Genomic DNA, 23,745 nt, shown 5'->3' with positions numbered 1-23,745 from the left:
TAACAGTACCCACCTTATAGAATAGCTAACAAAGATAAGTACATGTGTGCCCAACCTAGGTAGCTGGCAGCTGCAGCCTGTTCCGACCAAGTCTAGAATCAGGTTAAATGAGGGAAAGCGGTTGCCAGACATCTCCGCCTACTGGCTGCAGCTGTTGCCGCCTGGGGTGTCGCCCATCCACGCTGCAGCCACGTGAGCCACAAGTCCTGGAGCCCAACAGGCACTCAGAGTCCTTTGCTTGTGATGTAGGCTGTCACCGTTCTTTCTGCCGCCTTCCTCGTGCTAAAGTTATGCCTGCTTGCCAGAGCTGAATGGCCTCCTAGTTTTGCACCACGATGTTGCCAGGAAGTTGTAAAAAAAAAGGGGTGGGGTGGGGTGGGGGGATCGTAGTGGGGGAGGAATCAAGCAGGAGACCCAAATGTTTGTAATTGTCTTCTCCGTTCTTTTTGCCATCTGGTCCATCTTCCCATCACCACAGCCGGAGGGTTCTAAGGAGGGGATAATTAAAACCCTTAGAGAACCCACGTGTGGTGACACTTACTGGTAAACTGAGGCTGAGGTGAGACAGGAGGACAGAGTTCTGGGCCAGTCTGTTTACAATAGTGAGTCTTCTGAAACTGGCCTCAAAATAGTAAAAACAAAATCATTGGGTGGTTCCTAGCTCCCCAGAGCACAGACTTGATTCAGGAGCTGTTGGCCACTCCATGAATCCTCTCTTCCCCGATTCCATATGGCTCCAGCCATACCCACAGATCATCCAGGCTGTTCTTTATCCGGTCCCAGTTTCCTTGCCTGGCCATGTTCGGCTCACCCTGCACCTTGCTTTCTCATAACCTCCTGTGAAGTCTCTAGCACAGCTACCACACTGTTTTCTTCCTCAGAGTAGAGGCTATTATTATTCCATAAGCACCCTACTTCCCTTGTGGGGCAGAAAAGCCACCCAGTCATGTTAACTTGCAGGCAGGTAGAAATAGTAACGCTCGTGCTAATTCTACACCTAGCACTGTTCTAGGAAGCTTGGACATAGAAATTCGTATAATCTACAGTTATGTGTATATGAATTTTTAGGTATGACGACATTTGCCAGTAACAAAACTAGAGCCCTGAGAAATTAGCTAACTTTCCTCGGGTGTTGAGGGAGCTGAGTTGGAGTTTGAACCAGGCAGACTATGAATGAGTTAGGAGCTTTAAGGATGGGACCTTCGAGAAACATGTCGGATCTCTTCTGTAGACATCTAAGGGTTTTTCCTGCTCTCTAGTACTTTGCTCCCACGGAACTCATTTTATAGAACAAAAGGTAGAGTCGATGACAGGCCACTGGTAATTCGGGACCACTGGAGGAAGCCAAATGACTTATCCTAAGGGGTGGGGGATAGCCCGATGGGCAGGAGCCCTTGCGAGTTCTCGTGGTCAAACTACAACTCCCAGGAGGCACTGGGCCCACACAACCCGCGCGATGTTACATCGGAGGAGGGCACAGGCGGGCTCGGCTAGCCGGGCGGGTCGACTGCTTCGGCGGTTCCCCTCGGACCCGGGCCCAGGGTCTAGCCTCGCGGTAAGTGGAGTAACTCACGCAGAACCCCTCCGGCGAACGCTGGGCAGCACAGGTCCTCAGCCTCCACCTCTGCGCGGGAGTGCGCATGGGCGGGGGCTGGCATCTACCATATGGGGGGACCCTGGCCGGACTAAGTGACCCAGCGGAGGGGGAGCTCCGATGGGAAGCCCTGGGACCGCAGTTTTGCTGCATGTACCCAGTTCTTCCGTACGCTATGCTTGCCGCACGAACGCAAGCCATTCTTCAAAGGCTCGGGTCCCGTAATGCTGATTAAGGGTCAGATCCACCCCCTGAATGAGGTTGTCCAGAACCTGAGAGAGCTGGAGTGAGGTTTTGTGGCTAGAATGGACCGGAGATTACTCCACCCACTTCCCCGAGCGTGCACACACACCGTCGGGTTGAGTTCTACGTAGAAGAAAGAGTAGGACACCCGGAGAGTGTTGCCTGAGTGTCTGGGGAGTTGGTGGTTGTTAGGGCTGGGCAAGATTGTCCAGGTCTCAGGATAGTGGTGTGCACTTGGAGAAATAGTGCAGACCATCTGGATTCGGACCTTTACGACCGTCTTTTGCCACTCCAATAGATGGAAGCTGTTCTGCCGGCGCTGAGCATGTCAGCATCCTCGAGGGACCCACATCCCTGAAATCCGAGAAAAGCCCTGCCCACTCACTTTCTGGTCCTCTTTGGGGTCACCACTACCTGTCGGGTCCCCAGTCCTATAGCGGCAGCCTAGTTCAACAAAGAAACAGGACAATGATACTGACTTTTGTGCTGGGCAGCGGCCTTCGGGGCGGGCCTTCACTTCGGCCCGTCTTGGGGTCCTCATTGTCACTCCGGGTTCGATCAACATCAGTCACCGATACACACCATGTAGAGCTGGCCAGGGAACGCTCCAAGACTGTCACCTCCTTTTACAACCAGTCAGCCATCGACGTGGCAGCAGAGAAGGTAAGATTTTTGGGTGATTAGCAGAAGTCAAGATGGAATAAGTTTTAAGGGAAAGGACTGAGCTAATGTGGGGCTGGTGGGGTTTTGGATATCTGGCGCTCAAAGTCTGTCTTCCCTTTTAGCCCTCAGTCCGCCTCACCCCCACCATGATGCTTTATTCTGGCCGTTCACAGGATGGCAGCCACCTTCTGGTAAGGCTCTCTTTTTTCCTCTCTGCTCCAGAGATTGCAGCCTGCTGCTTAGGCCCTCGCCTCTTTTTCTTCTAGAAAAGTGGCCGCTACTTGCAGCAAGAGTTACCAGTGAGGATTGCTCACCGCATCAAGGGCTTCCGTAGCCTTCCTTTCATCATTGGTTGCAATCCCACCATACTGCATGTGGTAAGGTAGACGGGACGCTCTATCAGTATGCACAAGTGTCCAAGAGGCAAGTAGGGGAGACCAGGCTTGCTGGAAGATGTCAAGTCCGAATGGGACTAAGCCTCAGGACATCAGAGGCCAAGCCTACAGAACCGTGGGGATTGGAAGGGTTTATGGGGCTTGAACCTTACTAATTGAGTTGGGTGGCAATCCCTATGGGTGACTGTTTTCTACTCAAGTAGCAGTGGCAGCTCTGTGAATTCCCACCATACTTATTCCATGCAGCACGAGCTATACATCCGGGCCTTCCAGAAGCTGACAGACTTCCCTCCGGTGAGGCTGGGCAGAGTAGTGTGAGGGGCCAAGGTGAGGGTCGGACCACTGTGCTTATGACTCTGTGATCTGCAGATCAAGGACCAGGCAGATGAGGCCCAGTATTGCCAGCTGGTTCGACAGCTGCTAGATGACCACAAGGATGTCGTGACCCTGTTAGCTGAGGGTCTTCGAGAGAGCCGGAAACACATAGAGGTCAGAGGCAATACAGAATGGGCCTGGCAAAGCAGGATGGTTGAGAAGGGACACAGGTTTCAGAGGCCAATCCTTTCTAGGATGAAAAGCTGGTCCGGTACTTCTTGGACAAGACTCTGACTTCAAGGCTTGGGATCCGAATGCTGGCTACTCACCACCTGGCACTGCATGAAGACAAGGTACAGCCTCACCCCAAGACTGACCTGAGATGTTAAATGGGGATTGGCACGTGAGCCACAAGCCCCCTTGGAGCTGGGGACGGGCTTTGGGGCAGCTCTGGCATTCCAGAAATGGTGGGTGTTTGGCTGCTGAGGTGGAGTGGGGTTTTGCTAGTTCGGTCTTCTTTCCTGCCAGCCTGATTTTGTTGGCATCATCTGCACTCGTCTATCACCAAAGAAGATCATTGAAAAGTGGGTGGATTTTGCCAGGTGAGACTAGAATGGTGCAAGGGGTACATGTCTCAGGGGCAAGAGAAGGTATCTGTTTGAGTCCTAGTATGGGGAAGGCGTCTGTCTGTATGAGTCCTTGTATGGTCTAGGGCAAGCTTTCTTTTTTGTTTTGTTTTTTAAAAAGTATTTTTATTTAATGTGTATGTGTGTCTGTGCACCATGTGGGTGCTGGGGAACAAAACCCGGGTCCTCTGCAAGAGCAGCAAGTGCTCTTAACTACTGAGCCTTCTCTCCAGCCAGTTTTGTTTATCTTTTATTACATTTAAAAATATAATGTGCGCGTATTTGTTTGGATAAGTGTGTGCCACAGTTTGGTCAGAAGACAACTTGATGGGAGTCGGTTTTCTCTTCCACTATTCAGGAATCAGGGGATTAAGCTTGGGTAGTCAGGTTTGGCAGCAAGTGCCATTACTCACTAAGCCATTTCTTCCTTTTTTAAAAAATTACTTATTTATTTACATTGTATTTTATGTACATTGGTGTTTGGTCAGCATGTATGTCTGTGGGAGGGTGTCAGATCCCCTGGAATAGGAGTTAGAGACAGTTGTGAGCTGCCATATGGGTGCTAGGAATCGAACCTGGGTCCTCTGCAAGAGCAGTCAGTGCTTTTAACTGCTGAGCCATCTCTCCAGTCCCCACCAAGCCATTTCTTTTACTTTTTTTGGTGGGGGAGTTTCAAGACAGAGTTCTGTGAAACAGTCCTGGCTGTCCCAGAACTTACTCTGTAGACCAGGCTGACCTTGAACTCAGAGAGATCTGCGTGCCTCTGCCTCCCAAGTGCTGGGATTAAAGCCATGAGCCCCCAACACCGGCCTTCTCTTTTTTTCTTTTTTTGAGATCAAGTCTCATCAGGTAGTTCTAGCTGTCCTGGAACTCTCTATGTAGACCAGGCTGGCCTTGAACTCATAGAGATCTGCCTACCTCTACATATTAAAGGAGTGTGTGACTGTGCCTGGCTTGTCTCAAGTCTTCTTTGTGCTGGGACAACAGATGTATGTCACCATGTGCAGTTCAGGCAGGGTTCTCAGCATTGGCACTATTGACATTTCTTTAAAGATTTACTTGTCTTCTATGTGTATGAGTGCTTGTTTGCATGTATGTATGTGCATGCTTGTGCTTGGTGCTCACAGAGGTCCCCCTGGAACTAGAGTTATAGGCAGTTGTGGGCTGCCCAACATGGGTGCTCAGATCTTAACTTGACTCCTCTGCAAGAACAAGTGCTCTTAACAACCAGTGAACCATTTCTTCAGCTCCACTATTGATATCTTAAGCTAATGGAGGGCTCTTTTGCCTTTTGCATAGGCTGTTTAGTGCAACTTTTGGCTTCTATTCGTTTGACACCAGAAATAACGCTTCAGTGTGATGAGCAAAATATCTATGCGTTGCTCAGTGCCCCCTGGGAAGAACTACAGCTCTAGGGACATCTACTGAGCCTTTATATCCACAGACGCCTGTGTGAGCACAAGTATGGCAATGCCCCTCGAGTCCGCATCAATGGACATGTGGCTGCCCGTTTCCCCTTCATTCCCATGCCGCTGGACTATATCCTGCCTGAGCTGCTCAAGAATGCCATGAGGTAGGCAGGCTGGTTGTGCTGGGTGGGGAAAGACAGAAGCTAGGATGCCACCATCTTCTGGTCTTTCTCTCCTGAATAGAGCCACCATGGAGAGTCACCTAGATACTCCCTACAATGTTCCAGATGTGGTCATCACCATCGCCAATAATGATATTGATCTCATCATCAGGTTTGCTCAAATTGAATTGGGCTGGGGTGGATGAAGATTCCGGGCACTATTTCTAACTTGCTGTAGGACCTCAAAGCAGAACTGCCCACCTCTGGGACTTGGATCCTGGTAGAAAAGATATTCATGGATCCTGAGAACTCTCAGCCAGGAGCTGGACATTGTGGATTTGGGGCCAGCTGAGGAACCTGGAGTTGGGCAAATGGTGTTTGATGAGAGTAAGAGTAAATGTCAAATCGTCTGAGAAAGTAGTCTGTGGCCCCGGCAGAGGTGTTAGATAAATAAAGCCACATTCTACCCTTAGACGAAACAGGAAGTCAGATTCAGCACTGTTTGCTTAGGGACCTAGTGAGACCTCATCAGACCTGACCAAGTCCTTGTTGTCAATGTCCTGCCAGGATCTCAGACAGGGGTGGAGGAATTGCTCACAAAGACCTGGATCGAGTCATGGACTACCACTTCACCACAGCTGAGGCCAGCACCCAGGACCCCCGAATCAGCCCCCTCTTCGGCCACCTGGATATGCACAGTGGCGGCCAGTCAGGACCTATGCATGGGTGAGGCCCCACCTGCCCAAGATGGGGGGAAGGGTAGACCAGGACACTCAAGCTTCTGAAGCCCCCTATCCTGTCCACTGCCCCCAGCTTTGGCTTCGGGCTGCCCACGTCCAGGGCCTATGCGGAGTACCTCGGTGGCTCCCTGCAGCTGCAGTCCCTGCAGGGCATTGGCACAGATGTCTACCTGCGGCTCCGCCACATTGATGGCCGGGAGGAGAGCTTCAGAATCTGACTGCGGATTTTGGCCTGCTAGCCTGCCACACTCCTCCTAGGACCCTCTCGGCCTGGTGGGGGCCACTACGCTCCACACACTACAGCTTTGTGGGGCTTAGGGCCTCAGACAGGTGGACTTCCATGGAGCTGGGCACCACTCCTCCTCAGCAGGGCCCACTGCTTCCTACTCCAAGTGTTGGAGGGGAGGAAGCAGGAGCCCCTGAGGCCTCTAATACCAGCTCTGCTGTTCTCACTCTTGAGGAACCCTTCTTTGACCTGCTGTTTATTAAAGTTTGCATTTTGAATGCCCTCTTGGGCCCTAAATGTTGGGAGGGCAGATGAGCTCTTGTTTCTGCCCCCTTTGGGTTTCCTGGGCCCTGGGAATTAACCTGATCATGTCCCAGCATCTAGCTAGCCTGGCACCCTGGCAGGAGGAGGACTGGCCCTAAGGCTCTTGCCTATTTAACTTGGCAGGAGTGGGGGTGACTTTGGCAGCTTCTGCTCATTGAACAAATCTTTCTGGGCCCCAGACGATATGGAACTCTCCCCTTCCTGGCAGTCATGGAGTTTAGAGGTGAAGGTCACTAGACTGGGCAGCCTTTTAAGCCATCTGATTCTTGAGCCTGAGTGAGGTTAAAAATATTGTCTGCTAACTGTGGTCACTGTGGCTGCAAAAAGAAATGCCTAAGGTTATGCAGAGACCTCCTCACACAGACAAAGAAGTCCTCTTAGGGAAGGCTAAGGACTTGGACAGAAAGCACACAAATAGAACTGTGCAGAACAGAACTTCAGATGGGATTTCAACTGAACGTGCCTCTTACCCTTGTTAGGACCTAAGGGCTTGCCTGGTGGGACTGGATAGAAGAATCAGGTCTTTTTGTTTGTTTGCTGGGTTGTTTTGTTTTGAGTCAGGGTATCCTATAGCCCAGACTAGCTTTGCACTTGCTATTAGTCAAGGGTGACCTTGAACTTCTAATCTTCACCATGGAAATACAGTCATCCAATACCATACCTATTTTTATGCTGGGCTAGGGACAGAGCCCAGAGCTTCTTGTTTGCTAGACAAACACTCTTCTAAGTGAGTTACATCCCCAGACTTTTCTTCTTTGAGACTGCTTCTCTGTAGCCTTAGCTGGCTTGAAACTTTATAGACCAGGCTGGCCTTGAACCTGCTGCAGTCTCTCCAGCCTCTGCCACCTGAGTTTGGGGATAGACCATGTCAGTTGTCTTCCCGAGGCTGGTTGTGGGTCAATACCATCTCCTGCCTCTCCTGGGAAGAACTGTTGGATTGAGGGGGGACAGCAAATTGTATCTGGGGGCCAAATGGCAGGTGGTAGGAAACTGTAACAATGTCTTGCTACACTGAAAATCCTGCTGGCTGCCAGAGGGTAGGCAGCAGCCAGTGTGCAATGCTTGGAGCATGGGCCTTACCCTGAGGCAGTAGGACTCCATGGATGGGTTTTTAGATAAGAAAGGATGGTTCAGGTTGGGTTTTTAAAAAATTTTTTTTTAATGTATTTATTTCATTATGTATGTATACAGTGTTCTGTCTGCACGTTTGCCTGCAGACCAGAAGAGGGCATCAGATCTCATTATAGATGGCTTTGAGCCACCATGTAGTTGCTGGGGATTGAACTCAGGACTTCTGCAAGAGCAACCAGTGCTCCTAACATCTGAGTCATCTCTCCAGCCCCCCAGGTTGGATTCTTTAAGAGCTGATCCTGAGGAAGATTTGTGTTCAAATAATTTGTTAAAGTGGTCCCAGGGTTGGTACTGTAATGTCCTTGATCCCATTTTGTGTGTTGGGGGTAGGAGGTGCTTCCAACAGTGAGTAGGGGAACCATGAAAAGAAACAGGAGAGGTTAAGTAAATGATCTTAATAAAAACTCCAGAGCTAGTACCGTCTTCCTCAGAAGCAGACATGAGAGAGTTAAGCTCCATGGTAATTGATTCCCTCACTTGACAGTCCCTGTTTTGGGATGTGGAGATGGGAAAGGATTTAAATTCCTAGACTGAAAACTCTTAGCCTGAGGTGGTGACCCATGCCTTTAATCCCAGCACTCGGGAGGCAATCAGATCTCTGCAGTTTGAGGCCAGCCTGGTCTACAAAGTGAGTTCCAGGACAGCCAGGGCTGTTACACAGAGAAACCCTGTCTCAAAACAAAAACAAAACTCTTTAGCCTTTTCTGGCAGAATCAAATGTGACACACACCTGAGATCCTGGCCCTTGGGGTAAAACACAGGAGGATAAAGAGTTCAAGGTCAGTCTGGACTGCTTGGCAAAACCCTGTCTCACCAAATCCCTTAGGCAGTTGTCAAAGAAAAGTCTCATGTTCTAGTCTTTGAAAGTACATAGCTGTGACACACAGAGAAACGACACAGATTGCTGCAGCAGAAAGAACCTGGTGAGATGGTTCAGCAGGGAAAAGCACTTGCCACTGAGTTGTGCCCTTGGAACTCATGGCAGAAGACAAACTGAACCTTGAAAAGTCCTCTGACTTGCATGCTTGTATGCCCATACTCATACACATAACAGGGGTGGTCTGTGTGCAGTCCCCATACAGTTCTAGGAAGAAAACTTGGATTTGCATGTTAGAACCATGGATGACGTGCAGGCAGCACAGGAGTACGTGTGCTCACATCTGATCAATGGATTTACTATGCTTAGGTTAATCTTTACTTAGGAAGGCCTTTACCTGTAACTGAAGATGTCAGGTGAAGATGAAGTGAGGTAACAGAAGTCTGAGTAAATGCAATAACAATCCTGAAAAGGGGTGTGTAGTTGGTTTTTTGTTTTATAACTCTTTGGGAGCCTGCCACCCAGCTAACAAATAAATACAGGGAGACTTATTCTTATGGATTTCTGGCCTTACCTTGGCTTGTTTCTAGCCAGCTATTCTAATTAAATTATCCCATTTCTCTTTAACTACATTTTGCCTCTGAGCTTTTTTACCTTTCTTTGCTCTCTATATAGTTCTTTCCTTCTGGGTGGCTGGCCCGTTGTCCTTTTTTTGATCCTCTCTTCCTATTTATTCTCTCTGCATGCCAGCCCCACCTATCCTTCCTCCTGCCTAGCTATTGGCCGTTCAGCTCTTCCTAAGACCAATCAAGTGTTTTAGCTGGGCAAAGTAACACCGCTTCAGAGTTAAATACAACATAACTCACAGATGCACACCCATTCCTAATCACTACATATTTCTCAGTTCTGCAAAGCTCAGGAAATAAGTTCCTATATAACAAATGGTTATTCTTTTCATCTACTAGTTTGCCTATGGCACAGTTCCTAAAATATGCATTGGGCAGGCTATTAATCGTTAGTTGCCCCAACACAGTAATGACAGAAAACACACCTTACCTGATCTTTGTGGGGGATAAAAGGTGAATAGGCAAAGCAAATTAGATGTGTGTTGCTCTACTTCATCTACCAAATAAGAAGTTTAAATTGAATTTTGTTATATGGTTTATATAATTTTATGACTTGACCATATGTACATATGGTTTAATCTTTACAGAATCTCAATGAATTTGGTACACTACTCAGAAACAGTCGCTACTCAAGATTCTTTAGCCACTGCCCAAATAGCTCTTTGTGTCTCTGCTCAGCCGTCCCCCCAGCCCCCCACCTTTAAGAGGTGTCATTCTGGTTGGAGATGTAGTTCACTGGTAGTGTTTGTCTAGCATTGATGAAGCCTTAGGTACAATCCCTAGTAGTGCATGAACCTGGTATGGTAACACATCCTAACCTCAACATTTGGGAGGTGATGAGAACTCAAGGTTACCTCTGGCAACATTACAGGTTTGAGCCCTGTTGGGACAAGTGATTCTTTAAAAAAAAAGGGGGGGGGGCTGGCGGTGGCTCACACCTTTAATTCCAGCATTCGGGAGGCGGAGGCAGGTGGATCTCTGAGTTTGAGGCCAGCCTGCTCTATAGAGCTAGTTCCAGGACAGTTAGGGCCGTTACACAGAGAAACCCTGTCTCAAAAAAAAAAAAAAGCTTATTCTGAAGGTACTTATTTGACACATCTGTTCTTTCCCTGTCTCAATTGTTTTTAACTCCCACCCTGAACAAGTGAGGCAACTATGGGGTGAGTAGCATGCATGAAGACCTGGGTTTCATACTCCAATATAATGGAACACAACAGTAATCCCCAGATAACGGTCACTAATTCAATGAGTTTGAGACCAGCCAGTGAAAATGCCTTTCTCAAAAAATGGGAAAGTGGTGCTAGTGTTCAATCCCAGCTCTTGGGAACCTAAGGTGAGAGGAGAGAGGTCAGCAAGTATAACACACGGGGGGCGCACGCCCTTGATACCAGCAGAGGCAGAGGCAGGCGGGTCTCTGTGAGTTCGAGGCCAGCCAGGTCTACAAGAGCTAATTCCAGGAACGCCAGGGCTACACAGAGAAACCCTGTCTCAAAAAACTAAACAACAGAAACCCCGGGCGTGGTGGCGCGTCTTTAAATCAGTCAGGAGTATATCATGAAACCGTCTCAAAGAAAGAGAGCGGAAAAACTCAGGCTGGACGTGTTTCCACAGCGTAACCACCAGCAGCCCTACGGGGCGCCCACCACGAAACAAACGCCACATCACAGTCTCCTACCCCCTAAACGCTGAGACTCCGCCCCATCCCCCGCTGACCCGGAATTAAAAGCGGCCGTCTCTAAGGTCACCGGCACCACTTCCGGTACCGCAATGGCGGCACAGGGAGCAACAGCCGCAGTTGCTGCAACGACTTCGGGAATTGTGGGGGAGGGCGAGCCCGGGCCCGGGGAAAATGCGGCAGTCGAGGGGCCTGCCGGGTCTCCGGGCCGCGTCTCTCCGCCGACCCCGGCGCGTGGCGAACCAGAAGTCACCGTGGAAATCGGAGAAACGTACCTGTGCCGGCGGCCCGATAGCACCTGGCGTGAGGGCGGGGTCCAGGGCCTGGAGGCGGGGCTTAGGGATGGGGCAGGGCTTACGAATGGCTGCTCCAGGGGGCGGAGTTTGGGGCTGGGAGTCCTGGGGTGAGGGTGGTGACCCAGGTAAGGTAAGGACGCAGAAGCCAGCTCTCTCGTGGGAGACTGCAGTCGGGCTTTATGCTTGTTTTCTCTTGTGAAGCCACCAGTAAGGTGATCACATTGTAAGCGTGTGAACACCCATTCCTGCCTGATTTCAAGCTTCATTTCTGCTGCTCTGTTCCGTCACTGGTGTTTTTTTGTTTGGTTTTTGTCTGTCTTTACATTTCTCTCGCCCCCTTCATCGTCAGCAAAGAGGACGCCCAGTTCATAAAAACACGTTTTCCTTTTACGTATGTTCCATTTCCTTCCCTCTTCAAAATAAACCCCAAGCTAAGATGGCTCAGCAGATAAAGGTGTTTGCCACCAATCGTGAGGATCTGAGTTCTGTCCTCAGGACCCATATGGCAGAAAGAGACAGTGATCTCACCGGTTGCCCTCTGGTTTCACCTACAACCACTCCCCCTAATAGATAAATGTAATTTTAAAACTAGAATAAACGTCGGGCATGGCAAAGCACACTTTAATCCCAGCACTGGGAAGGCATATCTGTTAGTTCAAGACCTGCCTAGCTTGCATAGCAAGTTCCAGGAGAGCCAGGACTACATAGAGAAACCCTGTCTCAAAAACAAAACTCAAAAGTAGCATTCATGTCTACTCCAGTTTTAGAAACTAAGCACTCCCAGTAAAGACCAGGCCTTGCTCTGCCCTCCAGTGACTGTGCCTTCTTCTTGGAATGCATTAACTTTTCTCATGTTTGCCTAGCTAGCTCTTAACTCATCTCCTAACTTTGTCTTCCATGGTGATCCCATTCTTGACCCTTTCAGGCAAAGTTAATTGCTTGTATGTTTGGTAATATTTTTTTTCAGACCTCAGCCATAATATATGTAACATGTTAAAATTATCTGCTCTGTGTAAAATGGGAAACCTCTAGAGAGCAAGTTCTCTTGTGATTCATTGCTGTATCTGCTTTCTGTGTCCAGCAATAACAGCAGAAGGCCAGACAAGCTTTAGTGTCTAGACAAATTTGCTAGGAATCTGTCATTGTGCTAAAGAATTTTAAGCCTTTTTTTTTACTTTCTAGATGAAGGAACTAAGATTCAGAAAGTCAAAATAATGTGGTCAGTTAGTTACATTCATTTAGGAAATTGAAGGAAGAATTAATTATATAGAAGCTTAAACTGTCTTAATCCCTAGCTAGCTCCCATGTCCCCCAAATAAATGAATGAATAAAATGATCACTGAATTTGGAGCTAGACTTAAGCATACTTAAATACCAGGTTTTCTCAGTTTTCAAATCTCTAGCTCTCTGTCAGCATCCCCCCCCCAACCCACCCACCCAACTAAAGTCCTAACCTAACTCACCTTACAGGGTAAATAAGTACAATATTGGATGTGGACACAAGGATTTGGAAATCATCCCTCAGTGCATCTGACCCCTTTTTTTTCTTTACAGATTCAGCAGAAGTGATCCAGTCTAGAGTGAATGACCAGGAGGGCCGAGAAGAATTCTATGTACACTATGTAGGCTGTGAGTGTTTGGGGCCATTGGGCCTGGGTGGAAGGAAGAGGTAGCAGGTCAGTTCCTCATGGTCCATCTTAACAGTCAACAGGCGACTGGACGAATGGGTGGACAAGAACCGACTAGCACTGACCAAGACAGTGAAGGATGCCGTGCAAAAGAACTCTGAGAAATACCTGAGTGAGCTGGCGGAGCAGCCTGAGCGCAAGATCACTCGAAACCAAAAACGAAAGCATGATGAGATCAACCACGTACAGAAGGTCCTGGCCCTTTCCCTTCTCTAGGACTCAGGAGGCCCTGCTGCTTCTGCCAAGCCCAGTCGGCCTCTTGGGCCCCAGTAACAAAACCATAACTCCTCTCATTTGAAATCTTGTAGTGTGCTAGGGATTTTATCTCTCATTTATTCTTCAGATGTAAAAAATCTCAACTTATAGACAGAAGAGACTTGCTGTTTTGCAGCAAGGAAATGGTACAGTTAGGGCTGGAACTCTGGAACTTGAAGTTCCAAAGGAAGGAAAAGAAAACAAAATTATATTGGTTACTTGGTTATCCAGCACCATGCTGAGTGCTGTAAAAACTCATCAAATCCTCTCCAATAGTCCATCACCACAGGGAAAATTTTGTTCTTTTTGTACATGAGGAAGTAGGCTCAGAGAAGTTAGCATGTTAAAGTTAAACAGCTGGTTAAAAGGTGGGCAGGAGTTATGACACACATTAATGGTTTGTGAGCCTAAATATTAGGTTAAATATACTTCATTCCTTCCTTGCTCTGATATTTCAGAGTGGCCTTTTGCTGAGCATTATTCTCAGTTTACAGAGGGAGCACTGGTAGGTTTAGAAATCTCATTAGGGGACAGGAGAGATGGCTCAGCTGTTAAGAGCACTGGCTGCTCTTCCAGAGGACCTGGGTTCAACTCCCAGCACCCACATAGCAGTTCACAACTGTCTGTAACTCCAGTTCCAGGGGATCTGGCATCCTCACACATACATACATGCAGATAGAACCCTAATGTACATAAAAAACTAAATAAATCTTAAAAAAAAAAAAAAAGAAAAGAAATCTCATTAGGAAGTACATCATCTTAGGGGCCAGACCCTAATCATGGTTTTGATACATTCTACAAATGTACCCAAACCAGGGTTCTTCTTTAAAAAATAAAATTTTATATATATATATATGTATATATATATTATAATAATAATATATATATTTCAAAAAATATTTATTGTTTGGGGGGGTTATGTGTGCCATGGTTTGAGAATGTGGAGGCTAGAGAGTAACTTTGTGAAGTAGGTTCCAGGGATCGTGCTTAGGTCTCTAGGCTTACACTGCACATAACAGCAAGCTTAGGTCTCTAGGCTTACACTGCACATAACAGTACCCACTTAGCCATCTCAGTGGCCCATTTTGTTCTTTTGAGACTGTCTCATGTAGCCAGGCTGGCCTCAGACTTCCTACATAGTCAAGGATGATCTTAAACTTCTGGTTCCCCTGTGCCTACTTTTAAGCCTTGAGTGCTAGGCTTACATGAGTGAGTCATAGTGCCTGGCTGTCTGGTGTCTTATGACTATGTAGCTCAGACTGGCCTTGACTGTTCTTGGTGATTATGTTCCTCCTACTCTGAACCTCCATTTCTTTCTTTCTGTTTTAGAAGTTTGACAATTTTATTAGAGTTTAAAAGAAAAGCCCCAAGGCAAGCAGGGTGTAAACTTTAGGAAAAGTATCATGTCATTTAAAATGGCATGGAGATCAGATATATGGTAGATAGTCAACCACATGGAAGGAATCAGCATTTTAGAGGAGTAAGGAAGCCAAAATGTTGGGGAAAGCCCAAAGTGTTAAGGAAAGTATGCTTAGAGGAAATAGAGAAGAAAGAAAGAAAAGGAAAAGTTATATTTTTCTGAATAATTCAGAAGAGGGAGCAGACTTACAGTCTTACATTGATTTCCACACTAAGGCATTACAGCAGCCAAGAGCCTCAGTGTTGTAGTTCTGCTCATCTGAGCTCTAGGGGAATACAGTGCAGCGTGCTTTTCTCACTGTAGACACTGTATTAATAGGTTGTGAACTTGTTTTTGTGTGGTATGTATAATATTTACATTTTGTAAAGGCTTTTTAGGTTTATGTATGAATGTTCCCTGCATGTGTACCACATGTATGTCTGGTGCCCACAGAGTTCAGAAGTGAGTATTGGATTCCCTGGAATTGCAGTTACAAATGGCTGTGAGCCACCTTGTGGGTGCTGGGAACCAAACCCAGGTCTTCTGCAAGAGCAGCAAATACTCCTAACCTCTAAACCATTTATTTCTCCATCCCTTTAAAAAAATTTTTAATGAAAGAGAGAAATAGGATAATGTAGACAATATGGGTGTTTTACATTTTCTTAGTGGTAAGTATTGTTTTGATATAGTTTTGTTTGACTTAATAATCTATGCATGTACATATACACAGACATTTCAACTGTGTACAGTCCCAGCTATGTTTTAGTAGGAAATGTTTTCAGTGTCCTAAGCTAGAAGACTCTCCAGGTCTAGGGTAGTACTATCTAGTTGAACTGTTATAACTATTTTATGGGCTGTTGCTAGCAAATACTGTGGCTCCTCTAGTCACCTGTGGCTCTCTGCAGTACTAGTTTGTATATGTCCAGTTTGAGTAGAACTCTTTTTTGGGGGGAAGGGGATGTTTTTTGAAACAGGTTTTCTCTGTGTAACAGCGCTGTAGAGTTTTCTTGTTTAGTTGTCATGAATTTGAGTTCAAATAGCGCTTGGACAGCACAGGTTTAAAAGGCTGTCCTCCAGTGGGTGGGCTGAATAGTGATGGATGAGTGATAAAACTGTCAGCAAGGTGCTTCAGAATCTTCCTAATTATTTGGGGACTTTTCCTTGTTGGTTGGTTGGGTTGTTTTTTGAGACATGGCCTCAAACTTGCTATATAACCAAGGATGACGTTGAAGTGACTTTCCCTGCCTCCACCTCTGAAGTGCTGGGATACAGGTGTGTCCCACCATGCCCTGTTCTAATTAGTGTTTAATTCTAAATAAATCACATTTAAGAAAAATAGTGGTTCTGTAATTCTTTCATGTATTTGCAGAAAAGAATTGTGCTTTGTGAATATTGAGAAATGCAGTTAAACCGTGCGTTGGTGGCGCACGCCTTTAATCCCAGCACTCGGGAAGCAGAGGCAGGCGGATTGCTGTGAGTTCGAGGCCAGCCTGGTCTCCAGAGTGAGTGCTAGGATAGGCACCAAAGCTACACAGAGAAACCCTGTCTCAAAAAACCAAAAAAAAAAAAAAAAAAAAAAAAAAAGAGGCGTTTGAAGAGAAAAATCTTTGTTCTTTTTGCTTTTCCTGTCTTTGTCTGATTGGGCAGACCAAGGCTGTTCTGTGACCTTGGGCAAGTGACTTTGCTTCTTTGTGCCTTAGTTTCCTCTTTTGTATAGTGAGACTAACAAGCACTCTTGTTTCAAAGACTCATTATAAAAGCTAAATGAAATAATATCTGTAGAGGGCTTGTCAGTTGCAGGTATCCATGGGCAAGTGACTTTATCCTGTTCTGTCTGTTTACTACTCTGTAAAATTGCAATGAGAATTCTCTGTCAAGGCCAGGTGTGATCTTGCACACCTGTCGTCACAGCACTGGGGACCTGAGGTAGGAAAGACTGATCAGCTGAGAGAAGAATTTCTCTTTAAGCTTGGAGTTCAAGGCCAGTCTAGGATACAAGGCAAATTCCAGACCAGTGTGCTATGCATATTGAGACCCTGTCTCAAAAACAACATAATTGCTGGGCATTGATGACACTCGCCTTTAATCCCAGCACTCGGGAGGCAGAGGCAGGCAGATCTCTGAGTTCGAGGCTAACATAGTCTACAGAGCGAGGTCAGGACAACCTCCAAAGCAATACAGAGAAACCCTGTCTCAAAAAACCAAAAACAAAAAACAAAAAAACAAAAACCCATAATTAACAACAATCCAACACAAAGATATGAATCTAGTCAGATTTCCTGGAAGATGCTTGGGTAATATGTTGGGCCTTGAACGACAGAAAAGAGCAAAAATAATTATACATGATAGTTCACAGAGCTCTGTCACAGACGACTCACCTGACCTGTGCTCTGTGCCTAGGTGAGGTGAGCATATAGAGTATGAAGAGAGGAAGAGCAGCCGGGCGTTGGTGGCGCATGCCTTTAATCCCAGCACTCGGGAGGCAGAGGCAGGCAGATCTCTGTGAGTTCGAGGCCAGCCTGGTCTCCAGAGTGAGTGCCAGGATAGGGTCCAAAGCTATACAGAGAAAAACCAAAAAAAAAAAAAAAAAAAAGGGAGAGAGAGAGAGAGAGAGGAAGGGCATTCTCAAAGTGGGAGTAAGTATGTGTGTAAAAGGTTGAAGGATGGAAAGTGCTTTTGATAGCTGCGATTTGAGGGGCCGAGATGTAACAGGGAGTTTAAGGAACCCTAGTCAGTTGTTCAGACCTAAAGTAGCAGTGATGATTTGGAGTGGGCCAGAGAAAAGTTCCACCGGAACTGATTCTAGAGATGCCATGAGATAGGAATTGGCATTGACTCAGTTGACCACTGGTTAGATCAGCCACCAGGGTGAGGGAGAAGTCTTAAGAGCAAGTCAGCCCAGTGACAGTGATGTTTAAGAGTGGGCCCAGGAGGAAGAGGGATCTCTAGGGAGAAACCCTGATTAAGAGGTACCGCTGTCCTTTCTGGATACCTGCTGTCTGGCATGAGAAGGCTGGGGGAACCTCACGGAGCATCCTCAGAAGCTGCTGAGGTCTGGTGTTGAGGAGGGAGATCCACCCGGCCAGCAGTGGGTCTTACTCTGGACTTGGATGACCTAGTGTACACGGAAGTTCTTTCTTTGGTTTTGAGACCGAGTTTCTCTATGTAGCCTTGGCTGTCCTGGAACTGACTCTGTAGACCAGGTTGGCCTCAAACTCAGAGATTGCCTGTCAAGTGCTGGGATTTAAAAATGTGTGCCACCACACTGCCTCAATCTGATTTTTGTTGGTTTTCTTTTTGTTTTTGTGGTTGTTTTGACACAGGTTCCCACATAGTCTAGGCTGGCTTCATACTTGTTGACCTAGCACCTCCTGCCTTAGGTTCCCAGGTTCTGGGATTAAAGTTGAGCACCACCACTGCCAGGCTGAAGCTCTTAACCTAACCCTGAACCAGGCCTGACCCCAGGCCCTCCTTATGTAGCTCAAGGTCCAGCCTGAGGCATCTGGATATGTGGGTAGGTAGGCAGATAGGAGAGGAGCTCAGAAGAGCCAGCTCTCACCAAGTAAAACAAATGAACTATCAACATGATTATTGTTGTTACTGCGATTATTATTATTACTATGAGGTCTTATTGTTGTAAATGACAGTAGGTAAACACTGAGTTCTAAGACAGGGGGAGGACAGGGGGATTGGGGACAGTCTAACCATGTCTATTCATCTCTGTGCACTTCTTGCCCAGACCTATGCAGAGATGGACCCCACCACAGCAGCCTTGGAAAAGGAACATGAGGCGGTAAGTATAAGCAGTGTCTGGGGACCAGCTGGGGTACTCCCTGCCCTCCTCGTTCCTGCTGAGCTCTGAGCTGTGCCCTGCCCCCTACTTTCTTCTCTGTCTGCAGATCACCAAAGTGAAATATGTAGACAAGATCCACATTGGGAACTATGAAATTGATGCCTGGTATTTCTCACCTTTCCCAGAAGACTATGGGAAGCAGCCCAAGCTTTGGCTCTGCGAGTACTGCCTCAAGTACATGAAGTATGAGAAGAGCTACCGCTTCCACCTGGTGAGATTGGGCCTGCAGCAGAGGCAGTCACCCACCCAGGGATGAGTCCAGAGAAGTTGGGAAAAAACTGCCCAAGGGACTAGAGCCCTGGATTCCTCTGGTGTGATATTTCCTAAATCCTAGTGCCTAGGGATGGAGATAGGAAGAACAGAAGTTCACGGTCACTCTCAGCTACATAGTGAGTTCTAGGCTGGCTTGGACCACATAAAGGAAAGCAGGATTTTGAAGAGATGGCTTAGGGGTTAAGAACATTGGACTCTCTTGCACAGGACCCAAGTTCAGTTCACAGCACCCATGACAGGTACCTGTAACTCCAGCTCCAGGAGATCTAAAGTCCTCCTCTTGTCTCTGCTGGAACTTGTACTCTAGTGTACATACCCACATACATACATACCTATACAGTGTGTGTGTGTGTGTGTGTGTGTGTGTGTGTGTGTGTGTATTGGTTTGAAGCTGTAGGCTGGCGTTAAACTCACAGAGATCCACCTGCCTCTGCCTCCACCTCCAGGGTGCTGGGACTAAAGGTGTATACCATCATGCCCAGCTAAAAAATAACATTTAAAAAAAAAAAAGTTTATTTAAAGAAAGGAAGGGAAAAAGAAAATAGAGACAGCTTTCCCACAGCTGGCAGAGTAACTGACCAGCTCATTGCCACTCTTCAGACCTCAGTTTCCTCTTTTACGGAATGGGGACGAAACTATTCAAGTTACTTGCCCCTTACTAAAATAAAGCCTGGTGTTGGACTCCTCATGGCAAATGAGGCACAGCTCCTGAGCAGTGACGTTGGCCCGTAGGAAGAAGTGCTGCCCTACAGTTGGCAGGAAGGGGGCGCTTTTCACTGGCACAGCAGGAAGTCTCCCAAAGCTGGACTTGAGGCGAATATATGAGGTTTAGGAAAAGAGGTGTCATGGCCAGACCCAAAATCAGTTGATTGTGATGCTTGCAAGTCATTTGCCTCTTTGTGCCTTAGTTAAGAAATAGATCCTAGTCTGATGAGGAAGCAAAGGTTACTGGATATAAAGCATTGAACATAGGGGCCTGTACATGGTAAAACCAAGAGGCAGAGATTGCCACACAGTGCTTCAACTCAGCAGAGAATAAAGGTCTGAAGCTTGTTCCCTCACTTGGTTCCCCAGGGCCAGTGTCAGTGGCGGCAGCCCCCTGGGAAGGAGATCTATCGCAAGAGCAACATCTCTGTGTATGAAGTGGACGGCAAAGACCATAAGGTGAGCTGGTAGCCCGGGGCTTGTGGGAAACTGGCTGTCTCCTGGGCAGTTCTTATCACCTCCACCAGGCAGAGGCCAGCCTTCATTGGGTATCTATATCTACTCTTGGCCAAGTGAGGTCTCTCATGTTTCTTGGTGCTTGGCTTTGATGGAGCATAGTTAACACAGCCACATGGTATACTACCTCAGGCCAGTCTCCCCTCTGTTTCTGGGGACTTCTCTTCTGACAGTTCTGGAGCCTCAAGTAGAGACTGTCTGGCTGGAGGCTGCTCAGTTTCCTCCTTCTATGTGACCCAAAGATGTTTGCCTGGAAGGGGAAGTGCTTTTGTAAGAGATTTCCTACTCGGCTCTGAACTCCAGCCTGAGTTCCTGCTTCTCAGAGGAATGACTGCAATGGGAGCAGGGATGGGCTTTGGTGACCTCCTTTACTTCTGCCTGTTGGGTCTGGGAGGGCTTTAGCAAGTGTTCTAATCTCCCCTGAAGGGCCATGTAGTACAAGATGAAGAGGGTAGGTACCTTAGATCACCATGTCACTTCCTGGCTGGCCTCAGACAAGTTACTTAACTTTGTTTTGTTCCTGTTTCCGCATCCATAAGATAAGAGTCATAATTATTTACCTCATCTGTTTGATGGAACAAATGAGACCACAAATGTCAGGTATGTAGCACGTGACTGGCATCTATTAGGCTGTTAGTAAACATGGTCTTTATTGTTATTGGAGACCTGTTGGAGCTCAGGTAGCCTTGAGCTAGGGGAATACCGAGCCTGGTCCCTGCCAGCTACTCTGACTTCCTTTAGCTTGAACTGGTAGAATGACAGAAGGGGCCTCCACTGGAAACAGGGTAGGGGTGGGGATGGCGTTTGCCAGCTCCACCTTCTGCCAGCTTTGAAGCCTTAAATCAACAGCACACTTCCCCACTCAGGCTCCTTAGTCACAGCAGACTAGCAGTGCTGGGCTCACACAGTGTTGGATTGGGAGAGAGCAGAAGAGGTGTGAAAACCCAGACATCCAGTGTGTGGTGACTCACACCCATCATCTTAGCACCCAGGAGGCTGAGGAAGGGGGATTGCCACAAATTTGAGACCAACCTGGGCTGTAGGCTGTCTAAACCCTGTCTCAAAAATAAAAAGGGCCAGGCAGTGGTGGCGCACGCCTTTAATCCCAGCACTTGGGATGCAGATGCAGGTGGATCTCTGTGAGTTCGACAGGCTCCAAAACAATACAGAGAAACCCTGTCTCGAAAATCAAAAAACAAAACAAAACAAAACAAAAAAATTAAGAAAGTGAAAAACAGAAAACAAAAATTGGAAACCCTTTAAATCTGTATTAAAAAGCCAACTGTAAGGTGCTGTGCTGTTGTGTTTCCTGATGCTGATCTCAGTGGGCCTCTCTGTCTGCATCAAGTAGACTGAAACCTAGCAACTGTGTCCAATTGGGCAGACAGCTCAGGTTTTTGGTCTGACTGCAAATCTCTCCAGTCGGCAGTTACCAGCTTCTGCTTAGCAGCTTTGTATAGACTGGTGTGGGCTCACCTATGAGTGGGACAGAGCCTGGACCCTGGCATTCACCAGCTGTGGAACCTAAAGCACTCTTCTCTCTGGGCCTCAGTTTCCTGTTCTGAAACACAAGTTAATGTCTGTAAAGATTGAAGCCAATGATGCATGTAAAACCCTACCCTTTATTTAGCCCTCAAAAATGGTCAGATGGCTCAGCAGGTTAAAGTGCTGGCTATGAAAGCCTGACAACTGGAGTTTATCCTGGAACCCATAATGGAGAGAGAACAAACAGCTGGAAGCTGTTCTCTGACCTTCACATGTGTGCCATGACGTGTGTGCCTCCTCCCCACTAACAAAATTTAATATTTTAAAGTGTCAGATAGTAAGGCAGGCTGGCACACACCTGCAGTCCCAGAACTCAGGAGGCAGAAGCAGGCAGATCTCTTTGTGTCTGAGGCCAAGCCAGCCAGGACTACATGAGACCCTGTCTCAAAGATAAAATAAATAATAAAGGAAGCTATGATCAGTCCAGCTCTTCTGTTACTGTTGGTGCAAATAGACTTCACTTGGGCCTCCTTCCTGTCCACCTCACTGACTGGAAGACTCTTTTCTGCTTTGGATTCTGTTCCAGGGAGGCGCCTACTCCCCTTCCCTGACTGACTCCTCTGTGAAGCCTGGTACTTAGAGTGCTTCAGAGTGGCTGCTGGTCCCCAGACAGTGGAGGCATTGTACTGTTTGCTTAGCATGTTTCTACCTCTTATCCCTAGATATATTGTCAGAACCTGTGTCTGCTGGCTAAGCTTTTCCTGGACCACAAGACCTTGTATTTTGACGTGGAGCCCTTTGTCTTTTACATTTTGACGGAAGTAGATAGGCAAGGGGCCCACATTGTCGGCTACTTTTCCAAGGTACTAGATTGGGGAGCCTGGGAAGAGGGTGTTATAAACCAGATTGGGGGCTAGGACCCTCAAAGGACCTGAATACCCTGTACTCCACAGGAGAAGGAATCCCCCGATGGAAACAATGTAGCCTGTATCCTCACCCTGCCCCCCTACCAGAGGCGTGGCTATGGGAAGTTTCTCATTGCTTTCAGTGAGTAACTGCTGCCGTCTAGGAAGTGGGTACTATAGTTGGGAAGGATGAGGTGGGGCCGGGAGAAGCTGGATCCTTAAGGTTCTCTTTCTGTAACTGCCAGGTTATGAGCTCTCCAAGCTGGAGAGTACTGTAGGCTCTCCAGAGAAGCCACTGAGTGACCTGGGAAAACTCAGCTACCGAAGCTACTGGTCATGGGTCTTGCTAGAGATCCTGCGAGACTTCCGGGGCACATTGTCTATCAAAGATCTCAGGTAAGAGCCTTGGTTTCCAGCCAGGTCCAGGATATACTGTCCTTAAGGGCCCTTGTGAAGGGCCCTTGAACGGGCTCTCCTAAGATTGGTCATGGATCTCGCCTCTTACCCCTTTTGCTGTCTCCATGTACTCTATTCCTTCTCTACAGCCAAATGACCAGCATCACCCAGAATGACATCATCAGCACCCTGCAGTCCCTCAACATGGTCAAGTACTGGAAGGGCCAGCACGTGATCTGTGTCACACCTAAGCTGGTAGAGGAACACCTCAAAAGTGCCCAGTATAAGAAACCACCTATCACAGGTATGTTGGGTGCTGCTGCTGCTGCTGGCGTGTGTGTGTGTGTGTGTGTGTGTGTGTGTGTGTGTGTGTGTGTGTGTGTGTGTGTGTGTGTGTGTGTGTGTGTGTGTGTGTGTGTGTGTGTGTGTGTGTGTGTGTGTGTGTGTGTGTGTGCGCGCACATGCGCGCGCCCAGGTGATAGCATGTGTGTTTGACGGTGTGGGATAAGAGCCAAGTCCTCTCCTCACTCCCCCCCTTTTTTTTTCCTGTTACAAGATCCCAAACCAGTCGGACCAGCTTCTAGGACTTCAACCTAGAGCAGGTTACTCATTCCTGGGATTCCCTCCCCCTCTTCAGGACTGAGATTACCCTTTTGTTCTCACCCTGAGAAGGTGAAACCTGGCCTGAGCCCAGTAAGAGCAGCCAGGTGTAAGCAGACTTGACCCACGGGCCTCTCATGCCTCTTTTCTCCCACAGTGGACTCTGTCTGCCTCAAGTGGGCACCCCCCAAGCACAAACAAGTCAAGCTTTCTAAGAAGTGAGTCGCCTGTGCCCTGCTTTGGACCAGCGTTTTCTGGCCTCTAACCTGTAAATATGTGTACAGACCTGTTTTGTGTCATTTTTTAATAAAGTAAATTCTGCTGGTGTGCTGGACTTTGGAGGTACAAAGGAGATGACAAAGGGTGATATTCTTCATTTCATCTCACATATAGCCAGTTGTGTGTAAAACATTTGCTCCTTGCTCCTTT

General features: G+C 47.5%; 2 protein-coding genes across 3 annotated transcripts; both read left to right on the top strand.

Moving 5' to 3' along the window:
- Positions 1-1,450: 1,450 nt before the first annotated feature.
- Positions 1,451-6,669, top strand: Bckdk (branched chain keto acid dehydrogenase kinase). Its single transcript, XM_027404524.2, has 12 exons — positions 1,451-1,555; positions 2,136-2,500; positions 2,623-2,691; positions 2,767-2,877; positions 3,142-3,189; positions 3,265-3,384; positions 3,465-3,563; positions 3,739-3,812; positions 5,281-5,409; positions 5,489-5,578; positions 5,974-6,132; positions 6,220-6,669. The coding sequence occupies exons 2-12, from the start codon at positions 2,306-2,308 to the stop codon at positions 6,362-6,364; spliced, it is 1,239 nt and encodes a 412-aa protein (XP_027260325.1). The 5' UTR covers positions 1,451-1,555; positions 2,136-2,305; the 3' UTR covers positions 6,365-6,669.
- A 4,336-nt stretch (positions 6,670-11,005) lies between these two features.
- Positions 11,006-23,668, top strand: Kat8 (lysine acetyltransferase 8). Of its 2 annotated transcripts, none has more exons than XM_027404522.2 (11): positions 11,006-11,248; positions 12,796-12,870; positions 12,946-13,121; positions 18,323-18,376; positions 18,483-18,647; positions 19,784-19,873; positions 22,138-22,278; positions 22,369-22,462; positions 22,566-22,716; positions 22,866-23,020; positions 23,474-23,668. In XM_027404522.2, exons 1-11 carry the CDS (start codon positions 11,038-11,040, stop codon positions 23,536-23,538), a joined length of 1,377 nt encoding a protein of 458 aa, XP_027260323.1. In that variant the 5' UTR covers positions 11,006-11,037; the 3' UTR covers positions 23,539-23,668. The 2 variants fall into 2 exon arrangements, with proteins under 2 accessions (XP_027260323.1, XP_027260324.1); XM_027404523.2 differs by lacking the exon at positions 23,474-23,668 and adding an exon at positions 23,273-23,455.
- Positions 23,669-23,745: the final 77 nt, after the last annotated feature.

This window comes from Cricetulus griseus, chromosome 3, assembly GCF_003668045.3.
Source record: "Cricetulus griseus strain 17A/GY chromosome 3, alternate assembly CriGri-PICRH-1.0, whole genome shotgun sequence".
Classification (NCBI taxonomy): Eukaryota; Metazoa; Chordata; class Mammalia; order Rodentia; family Cricetidae; genus Cricetulus; species Cricetulus griseus.
Note: the sequence above shows the minus strand (reverse complement) of the source record. Positions and strands in the feature narration are given on the sequence as shown.

What these genes read in the sequence shown, in the direction of transcription:
- Bckdk (XM_027404524.2), top strand. Translation starts at nt 2,306, where the DNA reads ATGATACTGACTTTTGTGCTGGGCAGCGGCCTTCGGGGCGGGCCTTCA. An exon ending in GATATTGATCTCATCATCAG is followed by an intron (nt 5,579 to 5,973) that starts GTTTGCTCAAAT and finishes ATGTCCTGCCAG; the next exon opens with GATCTCAGACAGGGGTGGAG. An exon ending in CAGTCAGGACCTATGCATGG is followed by an intron (nt 6,133 to 6,219) that starts GTGAGGCCCCAC and finishes CACTGCCCCCAG; the next exon opens with CTTTGGCTTCGGGCTGCCCA.
- Kat8 (XM_027404522.2), top strand. Translation starts at nt 11,038, where the DNA reads ATGGCGGCACAGGGAGCAACAGCCGCAGTTGCTGCAACGACTTCGGGA. An exon ending in GCGGCCCGATAGCACCTGGC is followed by an intron (nt 11,249 to 12,795) that starts GTGAGGGCGGGG and finishes TTTTCTTTACAG; the next exon opens with ATTCAGCAGAAGTGATCCAG. An exon ending in AGAGCTACCGCTTCCACCTG is followed by an intron (nt 18,648 to 19,783) that starts GTGAGATTGGGC and finishes TTGGTTCCCCAG; the next exon opens with GGCCAGTGTCAGTGGCGGCA.